This window comes from Petromyzon marinus, chromosome 12 (assembly GCF_048934315.1).
Source record: "Petromyzon marinus isolate PM22_M1 ecotype Great Lakes invasive population chromosome 12, UKy_Petmar_22M1.pri1.0, whole genome shotgun sequence".
In the NCBI taxonomy this organism is placed as follows: Eukaryota; Metazoa; Chordata; class Hyperoartia; order Petromyzontiformes; family Petromyzontidae; genus Petromyzon; species Petromyzon marinus.
The window spans coordinates 12610432-12628953 of NC_133678.1; the positions used below are offsets into that span (position 1 = coordinate 12610432).

An 18522-nucleotide genomic window follows, 5' to 3' on the forward strand; every position below is an offset into this window, starting at 1 on the left:
GCATCTCACAATCGCTGAGGAACCACAGACCAAGCTCAAAGACCGCCAGGTGGTGAGCCAGCGCCAACAACTGCTCTGCAGTTCTCTACATATGAAGAAGTCTTCAGCCAATTGATGTTCATAGACAATTAGTGAATGTTTATCCCAGCCAGGTCAAACTTGTATTTGAATGTAGGATCTCAGCAGTGCCGGCTCGGCGCTGTGTCCCGATCCGCCTGGCCGCTTAACTTGGGAGACAAAAAATGAATGTCAAAACAACAAAGACGACGACGCTCTTCTCCAGGAATGCGACGGAACTCACGTGGGGATGTGCAGGAACGGCACAGGGCCCAGCATGCAGAAACAGATGCCGGACACGAAGGCCCCGATCGCCATGATGCGTCGCCTCAGATGCTGCAAACAAAATAAATGACACGGAGGGGACAGGGAGACACCTTCACAGGGGCTGGAGCAGCCGGAGACGAGGCGAGACCTGGAAGAACCTGGTAAGCCACCAACATCTCGATGTCCACCAAGTCAGTTGTTGTTGTTGTTGGGAATAGGAGGACTTAAGTGGATGGAATCATCATTAGACCTCCTTTGCCAGTACCAATAAATAATAATAGGGTTTTTCCCCTTTTTTCTGGCAACGAAACTGAAACCTTTTTACAAGGATTCATGTCTGCATTAACCGCAATACCTGCAGTCAAAATGCAAACAAAAAACATCCTATGATAATATATGCATTGTCCAGATGATGTCATCTGGTCGAGCACCAATTGGGTCGAGGCTCAAAAGAAAGCCGTCCCTTGGTGTGGACCAATCAGTTTCAAGGACAATGCATATATTATCATAGGATGTTTTTTTGTTTGCATTTTCACTGCAGGTATTGCGGTTAATGCAGACATGAATCCTTGTAAAAAGGGTTAAGTTTTGTTGCCAGAAAAAAACCCTATTATTATGGATGGAATCAGTTAATCGTATGGCCATCTGAGGAATATATAATACGTGTTCGTTACCAAGTTTTTCAAGAACTCCTCTAAAACTATATACCCCGACATGGAGAAGCAGTTGCAACCCGTCTATTAAATTAACACGCATGTGACCTAACAATGACGGGAATCAAAATGATTATGCAAATCGATTTGGATTGTTTTTCATTAGCATTTCCGACCGGTATGTTCAAATCGCATCTGTTAAAATGTGGAACCGCTGGTGGCTGGGCTCAGACGGTCAACTCGCCACGCTCGCTGAGCCCGGTTGAACACTCACCGGTTTTTTGTCACTGATGTATCCAATGAAAGGGGAACTCAGCGCGTAGGAGATGCAGAGCCCCGCGAACACCAGGCCGATCTTCCCGGGTTTCAGGTCAAACTGCAAACATCCAAACGCGAGGCAAAAAACCACGTGAAACCAACACTGCCGCTACGTCCGGGCCACTCCGCCACTCGGTACGACAGAGTTCCACAAGACACCGAACGGTGAGGGACTTGGTGGTGCGCAAGAGGCGGGCCGGAGGAGGCTATGAGAGATCAGGAGGTCGACGGGAAATGCGACGTGGGACGCAAATTCACCTGCTCGGAGAGGAAGAGGGAGAAGGTGGGGTCGAAGAATCCGAGCGAGCTTCCCAGGGAGCAGATGAGCAGCGAGACGATGACGATGGGCGGCAGCATCACGAGCCGCACAAACGAGCCATTGCTCGGCACCGAATCTGGGAGGCGGCGCCACAAATCGTTTTTTTGCAACGTCGTCCGTCAAGTTTGGCCAGGAGAGACCCGGTGGTTACAGAAAGGCTGTCCCGAAGCTCCTGTGGTTTTATACCGATTAAAAATTGTTCTGGCCTCATGCTCGGCTCATGATACGGGCAGAGGGTAGGGCTAGCCGAGTGGTGGGAGGAGGTGGCTGGGCAGTGTGTGGAGCTGATGCGCATGAGAGGCCGCTCGCTCTGCCTCGAGACTGAAGGGGCATGGTCTATGTCAAAATTTAACATAATTTGCATGAATTATAATGATTCTATTTGTCTTCGTGTGCCAGGCGCTAAATATAATTTGTGCCCGTTTCACAAAGATGTCGCTGAATGTCATTGCAGAATTTTTAACAATATACTTAACTTGTAGGTTTTCATGGTCAATACAATGATCCATGTTTTGTTTTTGGTTCAGGCCACGTGGTGATGAATGACAAAATTCTTGACATTGACCCCTCCACCACCCGACAAGATGGTCATGTTTACAAAGATATTAATTATATGTTGCCAATGTAGCGATCAAATTCTGAGTGATAAAGCTCCTCACAAGTGGCTTAAGATTTCATGACCGAATTCAACATCAACATCCGACCGCTGTGCTTAAACTGCTTTGAGCTCAATCAGGCAGTGAACTCAGATTTCAGAGTTCACTCTCGGATTTCCGAGTTCAATTCCTCATTGCATAAATCCAGCACGTGGCCTGCACGCACCGTAAGCATTGTTGCTCATGCGCCCCCCGGGGAGTCTATGCCGAGGGTCGAACTCTGACCTTGCGGCGGCAGGATGGCGAAGTTGATGGGGATCATGAGCAGCACAAAGGTGCCGATGACGAGGAACGGCAACTTGAAGCCCCACAGCTCGTACAGGAAGCCGCCCACAGGTGGGCCGAGCACCAGGCCAAGGCCCGTGAAGATCTCCAGGAAGCCCTGCCAGTCAACCGCGCACCAAACAGCACTATTTTTATTTTACCAGGTAAGGCCCACTGAGCTATATAGCTCTTTATCAGAAGCAACCTGGCTGCACATGATAGCTCAACGAAGTGGCTTATCACGTGGCAAATTTATAGCATTCCAAAGACTCTGAACGCATGATGCTGATTCTAAATGTGGAGGGAAAAAACCGGAGGACCCAGAAAAAAATCCACACGGCCGCAGGGGGAACATGCAAAATCCACATAGAGAGCAGGCGTCAGGGTCGGGATCGAACCCCCGACCTCCTGTATACGAGGCGAAGTCGTTAACATCTCGCCGCACACCGGCGGCACCCTGAACATGCGGGGAACTAGCGAACGGCAGGGCTGGCTGTACTGGGGTTCTGTCAGTCTAGCAGTGGAGGAACTACCGAGTAGCGGGGCTGGATGTACCGCCAGTCTTCCTTCAGTTGAGCTGCATGCATAGACTGCGTGAATAGCCAGCCAGTCGATTATCCGCGCAAAGTGAGCGCAGTGCCTTCGTGGTGCAGGTGACAACCGCTGGCTATTTGTCGTGCCGAGCCGGAACCAAACGGTGATACGCTGGCCTCAAGACAACTGGCTCGGGGCCAAGCAGGGCCACGGGTAGGGTTAATGGAACATCACCGTGTCAAGTAACATCGGTAGGTTCACTGCGAGAACACAGCATCACCACCGTGTCTGCTGTAAGTTTTTAGATTCGTTCACTGCGCGGGATGTCATGTCGGCAGCATGGCTCAGCTTCTACGTGAGAAACCGGTGTCAGTACATTGCCCAGAGAGCCCATGAGAGACCAGGTAATTTGAGTATTAAACGAGACTTGGTCTACACTACAGAAGACCTCACACGCTACTCACTCATCCACACTGAGAAAGGCCCAGCCTGTATAACACACACACAGGCGACGCTCACTCACAAGTGACACACACACACACTCACGTGACACATACACACACAGGTGACACACACACAGGTGACACACACACACACACTCACGTGACACATACACAGGTGACACACACACAGATGACACACACAGGTGACACACACACATTGAAAACTAATTTCCTTAAAACTGCTTTTAATGTTGAGTTTGTTGTCCTTCCCCCGCACCTCCGATTAGCACGGCTGGCAACGTACGGCGCAAAAGAAGTTCAACGTACATACATACAGGCGACGCACACACTCGCAGGTGATCCACACAGACACACGCGCGCGATCACCATGACGGTGGCGATGCTGTGAGGGAAGGTGCCGGCCAGGATGGTGAAGGACGCCGTGGTGGAGGCTGCACAACCCAGCGCGTCCATGCAGCGCACGACGAAGCACATGGCGATGTAGACACTCCCGCTGGGGGCTTCATCGAGGAGTCTGCATTCACAACCGCCGGGGCACCCAGCACGAGTCTCCACAACAGAATCACTCAGCCACCGCTGGGGAAAAAAGGCTCGACACTGACGGAGCATTTCCTGCATAAAAAGGAGGCATCATTTTTGTTGCTATTACATTACGGCCTGTCCTAGTTTCAGCCACATCTGTGATAATTAAGCAGTATGTAACGAATGAGCTGTAGAGGGATGATGGGCTGAGCCAGCCACCCGACGGGTGCGGTGGCAGGGCGATGATCCGGCTCACCCAAACAGTATCGTGCAGGTCCCCGTCACGAGCATCCCCGACAGAAACATGAACTTGGATCCGATGTGGACGATCTGTCCACAGGTGGAAAAAACATTCACCCTCCTCCCCCGCTGCCTACAACACATTCACCGTTCCTCCGCTTCCATCATCTACAACACATTCACCCTCCTCCTCCGTCAATAACACATTCAGCCGTCAGCACAATTCCACCGTCTCTGCCTGTTCCTCAACAAAGACGATGTTCAGATTGACGAGACACCAACATCTCCATTCTACAAAACAACACAGTCAAGGAGCCAAACTTTAATTTGGTGACCATAATGGAATATTTTTTATTGTTAATATGTTTATTTACCCAGCAAAGCCTCACGGAGCCTAAAGGCTCTTTTTCAGGAGGGTCCTGCAAAGGTTTTGCAGGAAGGGGCAGTGTTGCTAAGTGTAATCCCACAATTGAGTTATTTGTTTGCAGTGGAATTTTTTTTATACTGGGACATTTGGTCGATACCAGTTACAGCGCACAACAAGCTAGACCCGTAAAACTTCTGCCCAGCGACAAACATACATGTAGTATAAAATATTAAATACAAATTTTGTCATTTTGAACCACATTTCGTCACAGCTGTCACAAGAATTTTCAAAATAAAGTATTTTTTTAAGTTTACACGTTTTAGTAATCCATTGATGCGAAACTTGTTGAGCTTCTCTGTTGAATTCTATAATGTTCTTTGTTTCTGCACTTGAGACACGTGTGCCAAACATTATTTGTTTGCACGGGGTTTTCTCCAGGTTCTCCGGTTTCCTCTCACGTGACGACACTCACCGATGGATGGAGTCAGCCACCCACTCCCACAATTAGTCCCGAGACTCTGTTGAGGTTTTCCTCGATTTAAAAATAAAATTACTACTCCCTACTCCAAACAAAACAAGGGACCAACGCGTTTTTTGCAAGGCAACATACGTATTTGCCAAACAGTGGCGACGACAGGAGGTTCGTGAGCGCGAACGAGCCGAATATGAGGCCCACGATCGAGTCGCTGGCTCCCTTCTTGGCGGCCTGTGGGAAAAGCGGGACAAGCACGAGGCGCCGGTAAATCCGCGAGAGCCGGAGCCTGACAACAACGCGCCAGCTCACTCACCGCACCGGTGATGTCGTGTTCTTGAACCCCGTAGTCAGGTCAGCGATCAGTTCCGTACGGAATAATTTGTTTTTATTTGAACTCTTTGCACAAACAGAGCAACCTGGACGGTTACATGCCTCCTTCGGGAAGAACGGAGCCAGCACCGCGTAACAGATCATGGAGCTAAAGTTGATGCTGGCCACGGCCAGCATCGTCAAGCACTCCTTCCTGGTGAAGCTGCTGCCCTGGCCATCGGGCTCCACACCACCACTCCGCGAACCGACGACATCCAGGGGGTTCGACTCCTCCTCCACCAGCCGAGCTGGGTCGCGGGCGCCCAACGTCGCTCCCCGGTCCTCGCCGTTTGAGGCGAGGTCTCGCGAGGCGTCGGACTCCGAATCCGGCTCGCCTCCGAGTCCCTCCTCCATCAGCCCTTGTGGAAAAAAAATAAAAACCACATGGAAGGAAAAACATCGTGCATGCGCTGGATATAAACCTGGAATGCTTTCCCAGCATGCCGCTTGTCTTGAAGTCGCGAGAGGAGTGTTACCGTCCGGGTCGCGCGACGGGATAACGTCAAGGGGAGGGGCGAGGCACGCGTGTGCCATCACTGCCTTGGCCGAAGAGGCCTCTCCGTTTATGTACGTATGCATGTTGAAATTCTTTCACACCGTACATAGTTAACCACGCTAATTGGAGGTACGGGGGAAGGAAAACAAACTAAACACAAAAAGCAGTTTTGAAGAAATGAGTTTTGAATGGAGATTTAGTGGTAAAGTTAGGTGTTTTTTTTATCGCCAGGTCTTCAGCAACCCTTTGGTAAATGTGGCTCAATTTCTATAGAGCAAGTCCCTAAATGCAACGCAACTTTGTTTTCAAATTCCACTTATATTACCGACCCCATATCAAAGACGGACAGAGCTAATGCATGAATGTTATTAATCTTAGTCGTAAAGCGTTAACGCGCATCCTGCATTGTCGGGCACTGCAGGCCAGCCACGAATGAACACAATTCTCTGCTCACACAAAACATATACTCAACTCGACTGGTGGCCCTCTACTAATGGTGGAAATTCGACATTCCCATGAGAGGTGCCAGTCTCTCCACTGAGGAACTTTCAATTATTCATCCCATCGGTCACCACGGCCTTCTGTGAGTGATTTATTACATCAACGCACCTGAGGAGTGGACACAGAGGATTGAGATCTGTGACTTACAAGTGGCCTGCACTGAGTGTTTAAACCTTCAGAAACAACACAGATTGCAAGAGTCATTTACAGAGCCACAGCTCTGCCTTGGCACTCAAAAAGGCCATCAACTTCCATCTGGCCGTCCTCACAGCATTCTCTCAATCCTTCCTCCCCCACCTTTTCCCCTTCCCTCCCAAATCAAAATGCCTCCTCTAATCGCCCTGCTTCCTCTCTCCATAATGCAGCTCAGCGGTACTCGCTGAGCTGCATCGGCTTCCGGTTACTGAATGAAAACATTCTAAGGTCGTGCTTATTCCACACAAAGTGCTTGCCACAAGGGAACCACAATACCTTGCTGATCTCGTCAAGCAGCATAATCAATCACACAAACTCCGGTCATCCTAGCAGCAGCTTTTGGCTAACCATCAAACAAAGACGGTCACCGCATCGCACGCTTTCAGATGCGCTTCTGCGGAACGTCTGGAACGCTCTTCCTTACGATATTAGGAAGCCACTCGAGATTGAAAACTAATTTCTTTAGAAATGCATTTTGTGTTTAGTTTGCTGTCCTTACACCCGCACCTTCGATTAGCACGGTTGGCTACGTACGGTGCGAAATAAGTTCACCATACATACATGCAAGTCCTACAGAGTAAGGCTTTCCTGCATCCTCTGTGCAATGGTTCATTAGTGCTTTTTGGGTCTCACCAGCTGAAAAAAAAGTCTCGAGTCTAAGAACGCTTTTACTGTAAAGCGTTATGGGAGCAGCAAATCGACTCACCGGCCACGGGTCAACCTTTGCTCAGCAGAAGTTGCTCATTCCTCTCTCCTGCGTAAGAGACGTATTGCCTCATAGGGTTCCTCAGTAAAATAAAGGCAACTTGCACCATACCTTATCTCAAAATTTAATGCAGTAAAGCCTTGCTCTGCGCAACTGTCGTCCCCGCAGACGCCCATGCTGTCAACTCCATGCTCCATTTCGCACACCTCCGATAAGCACGGTTGGCTATACGTATGGTGCGAAAGAAGTCCAACATACGTAGATACATACAAGTCCATGTTCAAGATCTCCCTCGTTTCTTACAGCCCATAATTCACTCCATAAAATAAATATGACCACCATTAGAGGTCAGCGCCACTCCCATTGCTCATTTGAAAAGCGACATTTTGACGAGGCAACACCTAGTGGGCCCATGAGCTACCAAATTGGAGCTTTGGTCGCTCATAGATGAGGCTTTGGGTAATCTTGGTAGCGATAAGGGTATTTAATACAATTGGATGTATTAAGTTGCAGGTTGTAAAAATAAGGCAGGATCCCGTAACGTTTTCTACGTGTGTGCAATACAAATAAAAAATCATTAAGGTTGAGACAAATTCATCATAGCCGAATGTAATCCCAATTGCAGCTGGGCTTCACATAACCAAATCTGACTGACGGGCGACTGCATTTTACCGTCGTCACAGTTTGGAAGCGAACTGAATGCAGAATTTTGAAAGCTCCAATTTCAGACTGCGCTTACACACGCACGTCCGTGCGCTAGTCACGTAACTATATCCACACTCCCCTGTCTCTTGCTTGGCAGCACATTATATAACACATTGATGTAACCCAGGTCGCCTTTGCAAAAGAGGTAATGCTGTTTCACGTGTCTCGTTGGGTATATTGCATCCTCCAGGTGAAGGATACAGCAGCGTTGCATCAGATTCTCACCTTTGAAGAAAGCACCACCACCACCACTGTTTCACGTGTGATGTGGCCTTTGGAGCACTGGATAAAGTTCAGCGTCTGATTACAAGAGAGGACAGCATGTGGATGGTTTTACTGATAGCACCCCCCCCCCCGCCCATGGGGTAAATGTGGCATTTCACAATGCATTAAATACGTTACTAAAATCATCCACAAATATGTAATCATTAGGCTCAATATATCGCACCATGCATGAGAAACAATGTTTTGTGACTCGTGCACCCGACAGTTGTTTGTAGCCAGTTCCCGTGACCCCCTGCATCCACTAGAGGCCGTTGCGCGTCACAGAATGTCACAGAGAGAATCTATTCTTCAAGTGAATGGGAGACGAATCATTCGGGGGGCAAGTGCGAACGAACCGTCACACCTCCAAATCGGTGTCCGTCACGTGGCCGCTTCCCAGCTCCCGACCGAGGCAAGCCACTCACCGCATTGTGGCATGACTCAGGGGGGATTTCATGCGTCTCTGATGCGACCTGGCATCAGAGATATAGGTCGCGTCTATAAAATAAATGAATACCTAAGTGGCGTTTGTCTGGTAAGAGAAACAAATAATGTAGTTTTATTAGTACATTTTTTAAGTGATTTGTTTACCTTTCCTATACTTTGCACTCCTATCGTGTTTTTTTTGTACTGTCTCTTGTTACAACGTTGTGACCCGCTCCTACTGGACATCTGTGAAAAAGAGCTTTGTAGCTCATCGGATTCCTTCTGCAGTACAAATAAATATTACAATTCTGATTATACAATCATGTGGCTCGCTCTGTGTTCATCTCCGAGTAGCACGGTTGGCTACGTACAGTGCGAAAGACGTTCAACATACACACACACACACATGTCCTTAAACGCACTGAGGACTGGGAAAGGGCAATCACACAACAAAACGAGACAGGACAGTGGTGCGTTAAGAGGCAGTGGATTGTCGCGCTCAGATGTCACAAATTAACAGTGCCAAGATACAAATGCCATGTTATAGTAAGCCACGCCAATCAGCATTGTATTCAACATTGACTTTAGCACTGTCATCAACACACCCATAATTCACTTCTGTGTAGGCGAGCTCATCATGAGCACACAAACACTGTGCTGTAGCATACGCATGTAGGTCCGACGGATTAGACTTTGACACCGCCAGATTAACATACAAAAGGAATTTTAATGCTCGTGTGTTTCCACAGTGACCAGGTCTTCCAGCTGTACAGCTAATAAAACTCATTGAAAATTCACACAGGACCTTAATGCCACCGTATAATTATCACGATCGAGGAAGAGCTTGAACCAACAAGATAGTGAGCACTTCTAAAAGCGAACATTATGCTTCAGTCCCTTATCTCCTGTCTCGTGCAAACACGGCCGTGATGAATGTTGATATCGCCGTACGGATCCCCGAGGGAGTTTTCGGCATTGGTAAACTTGCCAATTCATCTCGAATCAAAGATCAAAAACCCAGCACATTCGTCAATAATGCTGCCCTAAACGGGAAACAAATACAGGAATACTTCTATTTACGTCTCCCCCCCTTTTACGTCGTTTTGCCAATACTGTCGCCACTTTATTAATACAACTACCTGATTTAAGTCGCCTCAACCCACACTACGTCGCTGACATCATCATCCACACTGAGCTATATTGTTCTTTTTCAGAAGCGACCAGGCCGCAAATGATAGCTCAACGAAGTAGGTTATCATGTGGAAATTTATAGCAGCCAAAAACGTATGATGCTAAATGCGGAAGGAAAAACCGGAGGACCCGGAGAAAAATCCCCACGACCACGGGGATAACATGCAAATGCAAAATATACAGGCGTGAGAGTCCGGATCGAACCCACGACCTCCTGTATACAAGACGAGGTAGTTAACATCCTTCGTCTCCATCAACCCTGTACATCGCTGTGATTTACGTCGTTTCGAGATTCGTCATCACACATTTCAGGAACGCATCCCCGGCGTAAACCAGGGTATTACTGTATACAACGGGTGACATTTCGAGCAACGGCTCTTCTTCACAGCGGCAGGGGCGATCACGTATAAGAGCAAATTTCCCCGCGTCGTGGCGAGCTCTACCTCTCGTCGTGCGTGGCGCTGGCGTCGCTCCCTCCCGCGCGGTTCGCCGAGCCCACCGGTGGAGAGAACCTTCAAGTGGCACGGCCCTCAGACGAGTGGAGTGGATAATCCCAGCTTGGGGTTGGCTACTTCCAAGGTGCAAAATCACTGCCCCGACAACAACAAAACCCCCACAATTAGTAAATTAAAACAGGCAGAGCCATTATGAGCGAGTGGCAGGTCGGCACTGCAATCAAGCACTCGTGGGGTTAAAGCTGACCATGCTTGCAACAAGGTAATCACAAAACGCAATTGGACAGCAGTACTCCTGCTGTGTTTGTTTCACACCTGATGACGGTTGCTTGTGCTGCGATCGAAACGTCGTGATCTTTCATTTTTTCTACCTACGCGACTTTACCGAAAGAACCAAAGAATGTGGATTCTTATTAGCTTGCCGCAACATTATATTAATATTTTGAGCCGTTGATGTTTTTATTAAATTGACTACAGAATGGAAACATGTGCTGTAAGCCAAACATTCAGGAAACAACAGGGGAACAATTTCCCAAATATTGTAAAGCTACACAAACTGCATAATTTCTCCTACGTGTTATTTTTATTCGTAATCTTGATGCTAGTAATGTAATTGTAAATAGTAATTTAAGAAATGCAAAATCATGCAAATAGCACCTCTAATGCACGCTGCTGTCTCATCATGCTGTGTTCATTAATTTTATTTTAAGGTCTCTCCGGAAGTGATTGAACTCAAGGTTTTCGTTCTTGAGTTTGTCGGGTCGAGAATTCCACGCGACAGGGGCCTGCCGCCTTCTGAAAAGCGTAGGCAGGGTTCCTATAACAACAACGATGAGATCCCCGCACCTCCGGTTAGCACTGTTGGCTAAGTATGGTGCGAAATAAGTTCAACATGCAGTAGATACATCGACATCACCATAAGCAGCAGGTCTAAGGTGTTGTCGTTGCTAATCATTGGCGACAGGCGTGCATAAATCCTGACAAATAACGGGGTGCCATACCATATAAAAGGCACCTGTATACAGTCAGACAGAGCTTATACTTTACACGCTGTGGAACCGGAAGCAAATGAAAGTCTTCAAAAGCATGGGCTTCTGGAGTCCATGATCGTATCTCGTCTTGTGCCAGTGAGTAATCTGGCTGCTGCATTCAAGGCACGCTGAGAAGCTGATTAATCAGCTTCATTGTTGCGCCGGCCAGAAAACTATTGCAAAAGTCAACTTGAGAAGTAATGAGAGTGTGAATGAGTGTTGCACAGCTGCCTTAGCATCCAGGGATCGACGGACACAACGCAGCTGACAAAGCTGGAAAAAGCAGCCCTTGCAGATCATAGCAACATGTTGTGCGGATTGAAGGTCAGGTGCCACTAGAACTCCAAGACTACGGACATTGGTAGGTAGCTGGTGGTATGGTAGTCACACCCACATTGAGCGGATTGACCGTGGCTGATCAGCTTATCAAAGCTATAATTGGTGCTGAACCAGATCACATCTGTTTTTTATTTGTATTCAGCTTCAATCGATTGGATGCCATCCAGCATCTAACATCGAGAACACATTGTTCAAGAGCAATGGCTGATACCGTTATGCCATCTGGCTCACAATGTACGCACAGCCAAGTGTCATCTGAAAATGTGCGTAGGTCAACCAAATGTTTGTCCGCCAGTTACGAGAACTCAGCGACATAGATAATAAAAAAGTACAGGACGTAAAACAGAACACTGAACAAATGACACGAACAGCTGAAGACCACTGGCTGTTGTGATACACTCTCTAAGTTCTGCCCGTTGAGTATGACTGAAACCAGGGTGGCCCAGTTCCGCCAATACCGAATCTTCGCTCAGGACGCTGCAGCGTCACAACACGGTCGACAGTATCAAACGCCACAGCAGTACCGAGGAGATGCAACGCGGACAATTCGCCGTTGTCGGTAACCGTCGGGAGGCCATTGGAGACATTCAGCAAGGCTGTCTCGGCGCTGCGGGCACTTCCGATTGGCCGACTTGAAACGTCGGCATTGGATGTGTCATCAAAAAGCGCCTGCAGCAGCAATTGCAAGTGCTTTTCAAGCAGGTTATTTTTTGGGTTAGATCATGTTAATTTAAATGTGTAATTAAACCCGCCACCTCCCGGACACAGCCAATTATTAAGGTTTGTCACGTAAACAGAACATGCCAAATTTAGATTTTAAGCTTTCGTGACTGCAGTAATTCTTATTCTTAGCTCTTTCGGTAAAGTCACGTTGAAGGGAAACAATAAAATATATTATTGATATTGTTTCCCTTCAACGTGACTTTACCGAAAGAGCTAAGAATCAGAACATGCCAATTTACAATCTGAGTATGACATTTCGCCAGTAATTAGAATTAGCTGCATCAGGCGACAGCCAGATTAATTGGCTGTGTAGGGTGGTGGCGGGTTTAACGACATTCATATTTACGCGATCTAACCCAAAAAAGTAATATTTAAAAAAAAACCTTTTTAAAAACACGCTTTTATAAAATGTACTAGTAGTAATGGCAGAACTCCACGACTCCAGGAAGTGGCCCCAAAGCTTGCCATAACGTAAGGGGCCGTGGGCAATTACAGCCAACGTCAGTTGAGCGTGGACAATTCGACCCAAGCCGAAACATAACATATAAAATATGTTTAAAAATATATATATTTTTTTATGATAGAATATAGTATTGTCATCGGTATGACATAGGTATACCAAGTTTGCAGTCGATACCACATTGGGAAGTGGGTTAAAATTGAGTCACAAGATTTGAGGATACAACAACAGACAGTGTAAGTTAAAAGAAAGCGTGTGATAAAAAAAAAAACTCTATTGTGGCGAAATATTGGTCATGAAAGTCTACATGTTAAACTTTTTAAAGCAGCTTTGAGATAGATGGCAAATGTGACACTGTAAGCATCAAAGATTGGTCTATTAAACTTTAAACCTCAACAATGTTTTTACGTTAACCAGGTCAGGCCCACTGAACTATTTAGCTCTTTTTTTTTCAGAAGTAACTTGGCAATACCTACTAGAATCACCCAGGAATGTCCTTAACGCCCGTGACGTCACTCCACATCAACCAGCCCCCTAATTAATATTCATGAGTAGGTGACGTCCTCCAAATTTACAACCCTCACGACGAAGGCAGAACCCTCGCGTCACGCGATCTCCCTAACGCCGTTGAGACACAGGACTAAAAAGGACGTCACGATGAACAAGGGAATTATAACCTTCAAATTAAATGTCTGTCTCACCGCGCCCTTACAGGCTGCACACGAATGCATGCATTTAATACCACGTCTCGGTCTGATTTTCGCTAGCAAGTTTCATCTCGCCAACCACGCTCGTCTGTGCAGTGCCCCGTGATCCAGTTGCACTGCGATTCCAGAAATATCCAAATTGTAAAGAGCCACAAAACCCCACTCATATTCTAGAGCATCAGAACATAAGCCCTCGTTGCTTTTACCAGAAGCCACCTTTGGCCAAATCACCCGAAACGAGCGGGCCACCTCGCCAAGTCTCGTGAATACAATCAGGAGTTGAGTCCGGAGAGCACATGCAACGGGCAACTCCCATGCACAACTAGTTGCTATGGGGTGCTGCGGGGGCTACGTGGTTCGGGTGTTTTATTTATTTATCGATTATTATTATAAAAAAAATGGCAGAATTCTTTTTAATATTAATTTTTGGAAAAAGGCCTATATATATACACAACACCGTCCATAAATGACGTCACGCGATTATCGACGATTTTTTGACCCCCCCCCCTCATCACACGGCGTCACAAAAAGTCAGCCCCCCCCCCTCTAATATGACGTCACAAAGCTCTGCCCCCCCCCCCCAAACCATATTTCCATTTTGAAAATAAAACAAGCTTAAAATCGCTTCAAACTATTGTTATTGTAGTGCGTATTGAATGTGGCGCTGCAATCTGATGTCGTAGGAGAAAACATTTATTAAAAAGTCAATTTAATTAAGAAGAACGTGTTGTCTATATTTATTTAAAGTTGCGCATTTTGATGTGACGTCACATTTCTCAAACCTCCTCCCCCCTTCGTCACACATCGTCACAAATGTCTGACCCCCCCCACCCCCCTCCTAGGTGCGTGACGTCATTTATGGACGGCCCCAATGCACGTTTGCTGCCTGTAATCCAACAGCAGCAACGAGGGTTGGTGGCTCACTTGCACAGGTGTTGCGAACCTCACCTTCCCGTGGGCGTCCAGCAGGTGGCTCTGCTAGAAGGCAGGACAGGCAGTCCTCTACTTACGACGGATATGGGTGACGACGACCCCGTCGTAACTCGGGGACTATCTAGCACAGCAGAGGTGTGGAACTCTGCACCTGTACCGTCTGCGTGGCAGAGTGTTTTCCCCGTCGCTCGCACGCGTGGATTTTGTTCCATGTGCTCCGGATTCCCGGCCACATGTAAACAACTCATCAAGTGACCGCGTACCACGGTCATAGAGGACCCCAGAGCTTGGGCACTTGTGGGCGTGGCTGCCTTCAAGCTGCTCTGCGATTCCTCGCGCATCCTGAATCGTCTCTCTAACAAGAGTGAGCGGATACTATAGCACTGCGTGGCGGCGCGTGACAAGCTGACATGATGGTATTATTATAAACTTGCCTTTTGCTCATCCAAGAACGGGTGTATTGCAGTAAATCTGCATCTTGCAAGCGAAGAGCAGACCGAGACGTGATATATCCACTGCATCAATGCGTGTGCGATTTATAAGGGCGCGGTGACACAGACCTATTTCATGTTAAGGTTGATGTCTCAACAGCAGCGTTACGGAGATCACGTGACGTGATGAGGGTTCTGCCTTTGTAGTGAGGGTGAGATCACGTGATGACGTGAGGGTTCTGCCTTTGGAGTGAGGGTGAGATCACGTGATGACGTGAGGGATCTGCCTTTGGAGTGAGATCACGTGATGACGTGAGGGTTCTGCCTTTGGAGTGAGGGCGAGATCACGTGATGACGTGAGGGTTCTGCCTTTGTAGTGAGGGTGAGATCACGTGATGACGTGAGGGTTCTGCCTTTGTAGTGAGGGTGAGATCACGTGATGACGTGAGGGATCTGCCTTTGGAGTGAGATCACGTGATGACGTGGGGGTTCTGCCTTTGTAGTGAGGGTGAGATCACGTGATGACGTGAGGGATCTGCCTTTGTAGTGAGGGTGAGATCACGTGATGACGTGAGGGATCTGCCTTTGTAGTGAGGGTTGTGAGTTGACGCCGAGGAGGGGGGAGGAGGCGCCTCGCCCCCCCCCCCCATGTGGAGTGACGTCACCCGCTAATTAATATTAATGGTAGGGGTCCATGTGGAGGACGTCACCTGCTCATGATTATTAATGAGGGGAGTGAGTGCTCCATGTGGAGTGACGTCACTTGTTAATGATTATTAATGAGGGGGGGGGTCCATGTGGAGGACGTAACCTGCTCATGATTATTAATGAGGGCGGCTGTTCGATGTGGAGTGACGTCATTTGCTCATGATTATTAGTGAGGGGGGGGGGTGTCCATTTGGAGGACGTCACCTGCTCATGAAAATTAATGAGGGGGGGGCTGGTCGCCGTGGAGTGACGTCACGAGCGTTGTGATTATAGTAGCTATACTGGAGGAATCCGATGAGCTATAAAGTTATTTTTCACAGATGTCCGGTAGGGGTGGGTCAGAACGTTACAACAACAACAAAAACACGACAGGATTGCAAAGTATAGAAAAGTTAAAACAAATCACTTCCAAAAAAACATAAATAAAACTAAACTTAAACAAAAAAATCTTATGAGGTAAAGTCCACTTGAGCTATTAACTTATTATTTTCATAAGCGACCTGGCCATCCCAAACGCTAGCTCAATGCAGCGGCTCTATCTGTTCACCACGTGTAACATCATTATACGTACGCGCAGCCAAATAATCCAGACGCGTCTCCATTCTAAACGTGGGAGCGGCGATCGAGGTGGGACTAACATCCAGCGGAGTGACCCGTGGAAGAAACCAAACAAAAATAATCGCACGCGACCCACCCCTCGCACCTCGGAATCCCACCACCAAACGCTGACGCCGTGGAGCGGCGGCGGCCTTGGCAGTAGAAGGCAGAGGGCAGGCAGTAGAGGGCAGAGGGCAGGCAGTAGAGGGCCTGCAGGCGGTGCACCGGCAGACGGGTCGGAGGCTCCCCGCGGTCACTCCACGTGCGCTGCCACCACCGCGCCGCCACCCACGTGCTGACCCGCGCGCGCTCGACAGCGGAAGTGGAGCTCACGGGGGAGGGGGCGGGGCGGGGCGGGAGGTTCGCCGCCGGCCAATCGGAGCGCGAGGGGGCGCGCGCGACAGCCAAAAAATTCCGAGCGCGCTTAGGTCACGTGGGCTAGCAGCTGTTTTAAAACGCGGGAAAGTTCGAATTTGCGGCGGCGGCTGCTGCTGGCTGCTGGCTGCTGCTGCTGCCTGCTGGCTGCTGGCTGCTGGCTGCTGGCTGCTGCTGCTGGCGGCTGCTGCTGCTGCTGGCTGCTGCTGCTGCTGCTGGCTGCTGCTGCTGCTGGCTGCTGCTGCTGCTGCTGCTGGCTGCTGCTGCTGGCTGCTGCTGCTGGCTGCTGCTGCTGGCTGCTGCTGCTGGCTGCTGCTGCTGGCTGCTGCTGCTGCTGGCTGCTGCTGCTGCTGGCTGCTGCTGCTGGCTGCTGCTGCTGGCTGCTGCTGCTGCTGCTGCTGCTGGCTGCTGGCTGCTGCTGCTGGCTGCTGCTGCTGGCTGCTGGCTGCTGCTGCTGCTGCTGCTTGCTGCTGCTGCTGCTGGCTGCTGCTGCTGCTGCTGACTGCTGCTGCTGCTTGCTGCTGCTGGCTGCTGGCTGCTGCTGCTGGCTGCTGCTGCTGCTGCTTGCTGTTTCTGCTGCTGGCTGCTGGCTGCTGCTTGCTGCTGCTGCTGCTGCTGGCTGCTGCTGCTGCTGGCTGCTGCTGCTTGCTGCTGCTGCTGCTGCTGCTGGCTGCTGCTGCTGGCTGCTGCTGCTGGCTGCTGCTGCTGGCTGCTGCTGCTGCTGGCTGCTGCTGCTGGCTGCTGCTGCTGCTGCTGGCTGCTGCTGCTGGCTGCTGCTGCTGCTGGCTGCTGCTGGCTGCTGCTGCTGGCTGCTGCTGCTCGCTGCTGCTGGCTGCTGGCTGCTGCTGCTGGCTGCTGCTGCTGGCTGCTGCTGGCTGCTGCTGCTGCTGGCTGCTGCTGGCTGCTGCTGCTGCTGCTGGCTGCTGCTGCTGCTGCTGGCTGCTGCTGCTGCTGCTGGCTGCTGCTGGCTGCTGCTGCTGCTGGCTGCTGCTGGCTGCTGGCTGCTGCTGCTGGCTGCTGCTGCTCGCTGCTGCTGGCTGCTGGCTGCTGCTGCTGGCTGCTGCTGCTGCTGGCTGCTGCTGGCTGCTGCTGCTGCTGGCTGCTGCTGGTTGCTGCTGCTGCTGCTGGCTGCTGCTGGCTGCTGCTGCTGCTGCTGCTGGCTGCTGCTGCTGGCTGCTGCTGCTGGCTGCTGCTGCTGGCTGCTGCTGCTGGCTGCTGCTGCTGGCTGCTGCTGCTGCTGGCTGCTGCTGCTGCTGGCTGCTGCTGCTGGCTGCTGCTGCTGGCTGCTGCTGCTGCTGCTGGCTGCTGGCTGCTGCTGCTGGCTGCTGCTGCTGGCTGCTGGCTGCTGCTGCTGCTGCTGCTTGCTGCTGCTGCTGCTGGCTGCTGCTGCTGCTGCTGACTGCTGCTGCTGCTTGCTGCTGCTGGCTGCTGCTGCTGGCTGCTGCTGCTGCTGCTGCTTGCTGTTTCTGCTGCTGGCTGCTGGCTGCTGCTTGCTGCTGCTGCTGCTGCTGGCTGCTGCTGCTGCTGCTGGCTGCTGCTGCTTGCTGCTGCTGCTGCTGGCTGCTGCTGCTGCTGCTGGCTGCTGCTGCTGGCTGCTGCTGCTGGCTGCTGCTGCTGCTGGCTGCTGCTGCTGGCTGCTGCTGCTGCTGGCTGCTGCTGCTGGCTGCTGCTGCTGCTGGCTGCTGCTGGCTGCTGGCTGCTGCTGCTGGCTGCTGCTGCTCGCTGCTGCTGGCTGCTGGCTGCTGCTGCTGGCTGCTGCTGCTGGCTGCTGCTG

The 18522-nt window shown here is 50.0% G+C and overlaps 1 protein-coding gene across 5 annotated transcripts in view; it reads right to left on the reverse strand.

Moving 5' to 3' along the window:
• The window catches only part of LOC116941548 (MFS-type transporter SLC18B1), a 30340-nt gene extending 13632 nt beyond the window's left edge, over positions 1-16708 (reverse strand). Inside the window, exons 1-11 of one of the 5 annotated variants that reach the window (XM_032952712.2) lie at positions 16480-16708; positions 10433-10579; positions 8334-8408; positions 5569-5864; positions 5272-5367; positions 4311-4384; positions 3899-4046; positions 2496-2652; positions 1554-1690; positions 1252-1353; positions 302-393 (exon numbers count right to left, since the gene is read on the reverse strand). In XM_032952712.2, the coding sequence (XP_032808603.2) occupies positions 302-393; positions 1252-1353; positions 1554-1690; positions 2496-2652; positions 3899-4046; positions 4311-4384; positions 5272-5367; positions 5569-5859 (1097 nt within the window). In that variant the 5' untranslated portion in view covers positions 5860-5864; positions 8334-8408; positions 10433-10579; positions 16480-16708. Of the gene's footprint in view, positions 1-301; positions 394-1251; positions 1354-1553; positions 1691-2495; positions 2653-3898; positions 4047-4310; positions 4385-5271; positions 5368-5568; positions 5865-8333; positions 8409-10432; positions 10580-16470 lie in introns of all 5 variants that reach the window. The other 4 variants (XM_076066627.1, XM_032952711.2, XM_076066629.1 and 1 more) reach the window with 4 other exon arrangements.
• Positions 16709-18522: the final 1814 nt, after the last annotated feature.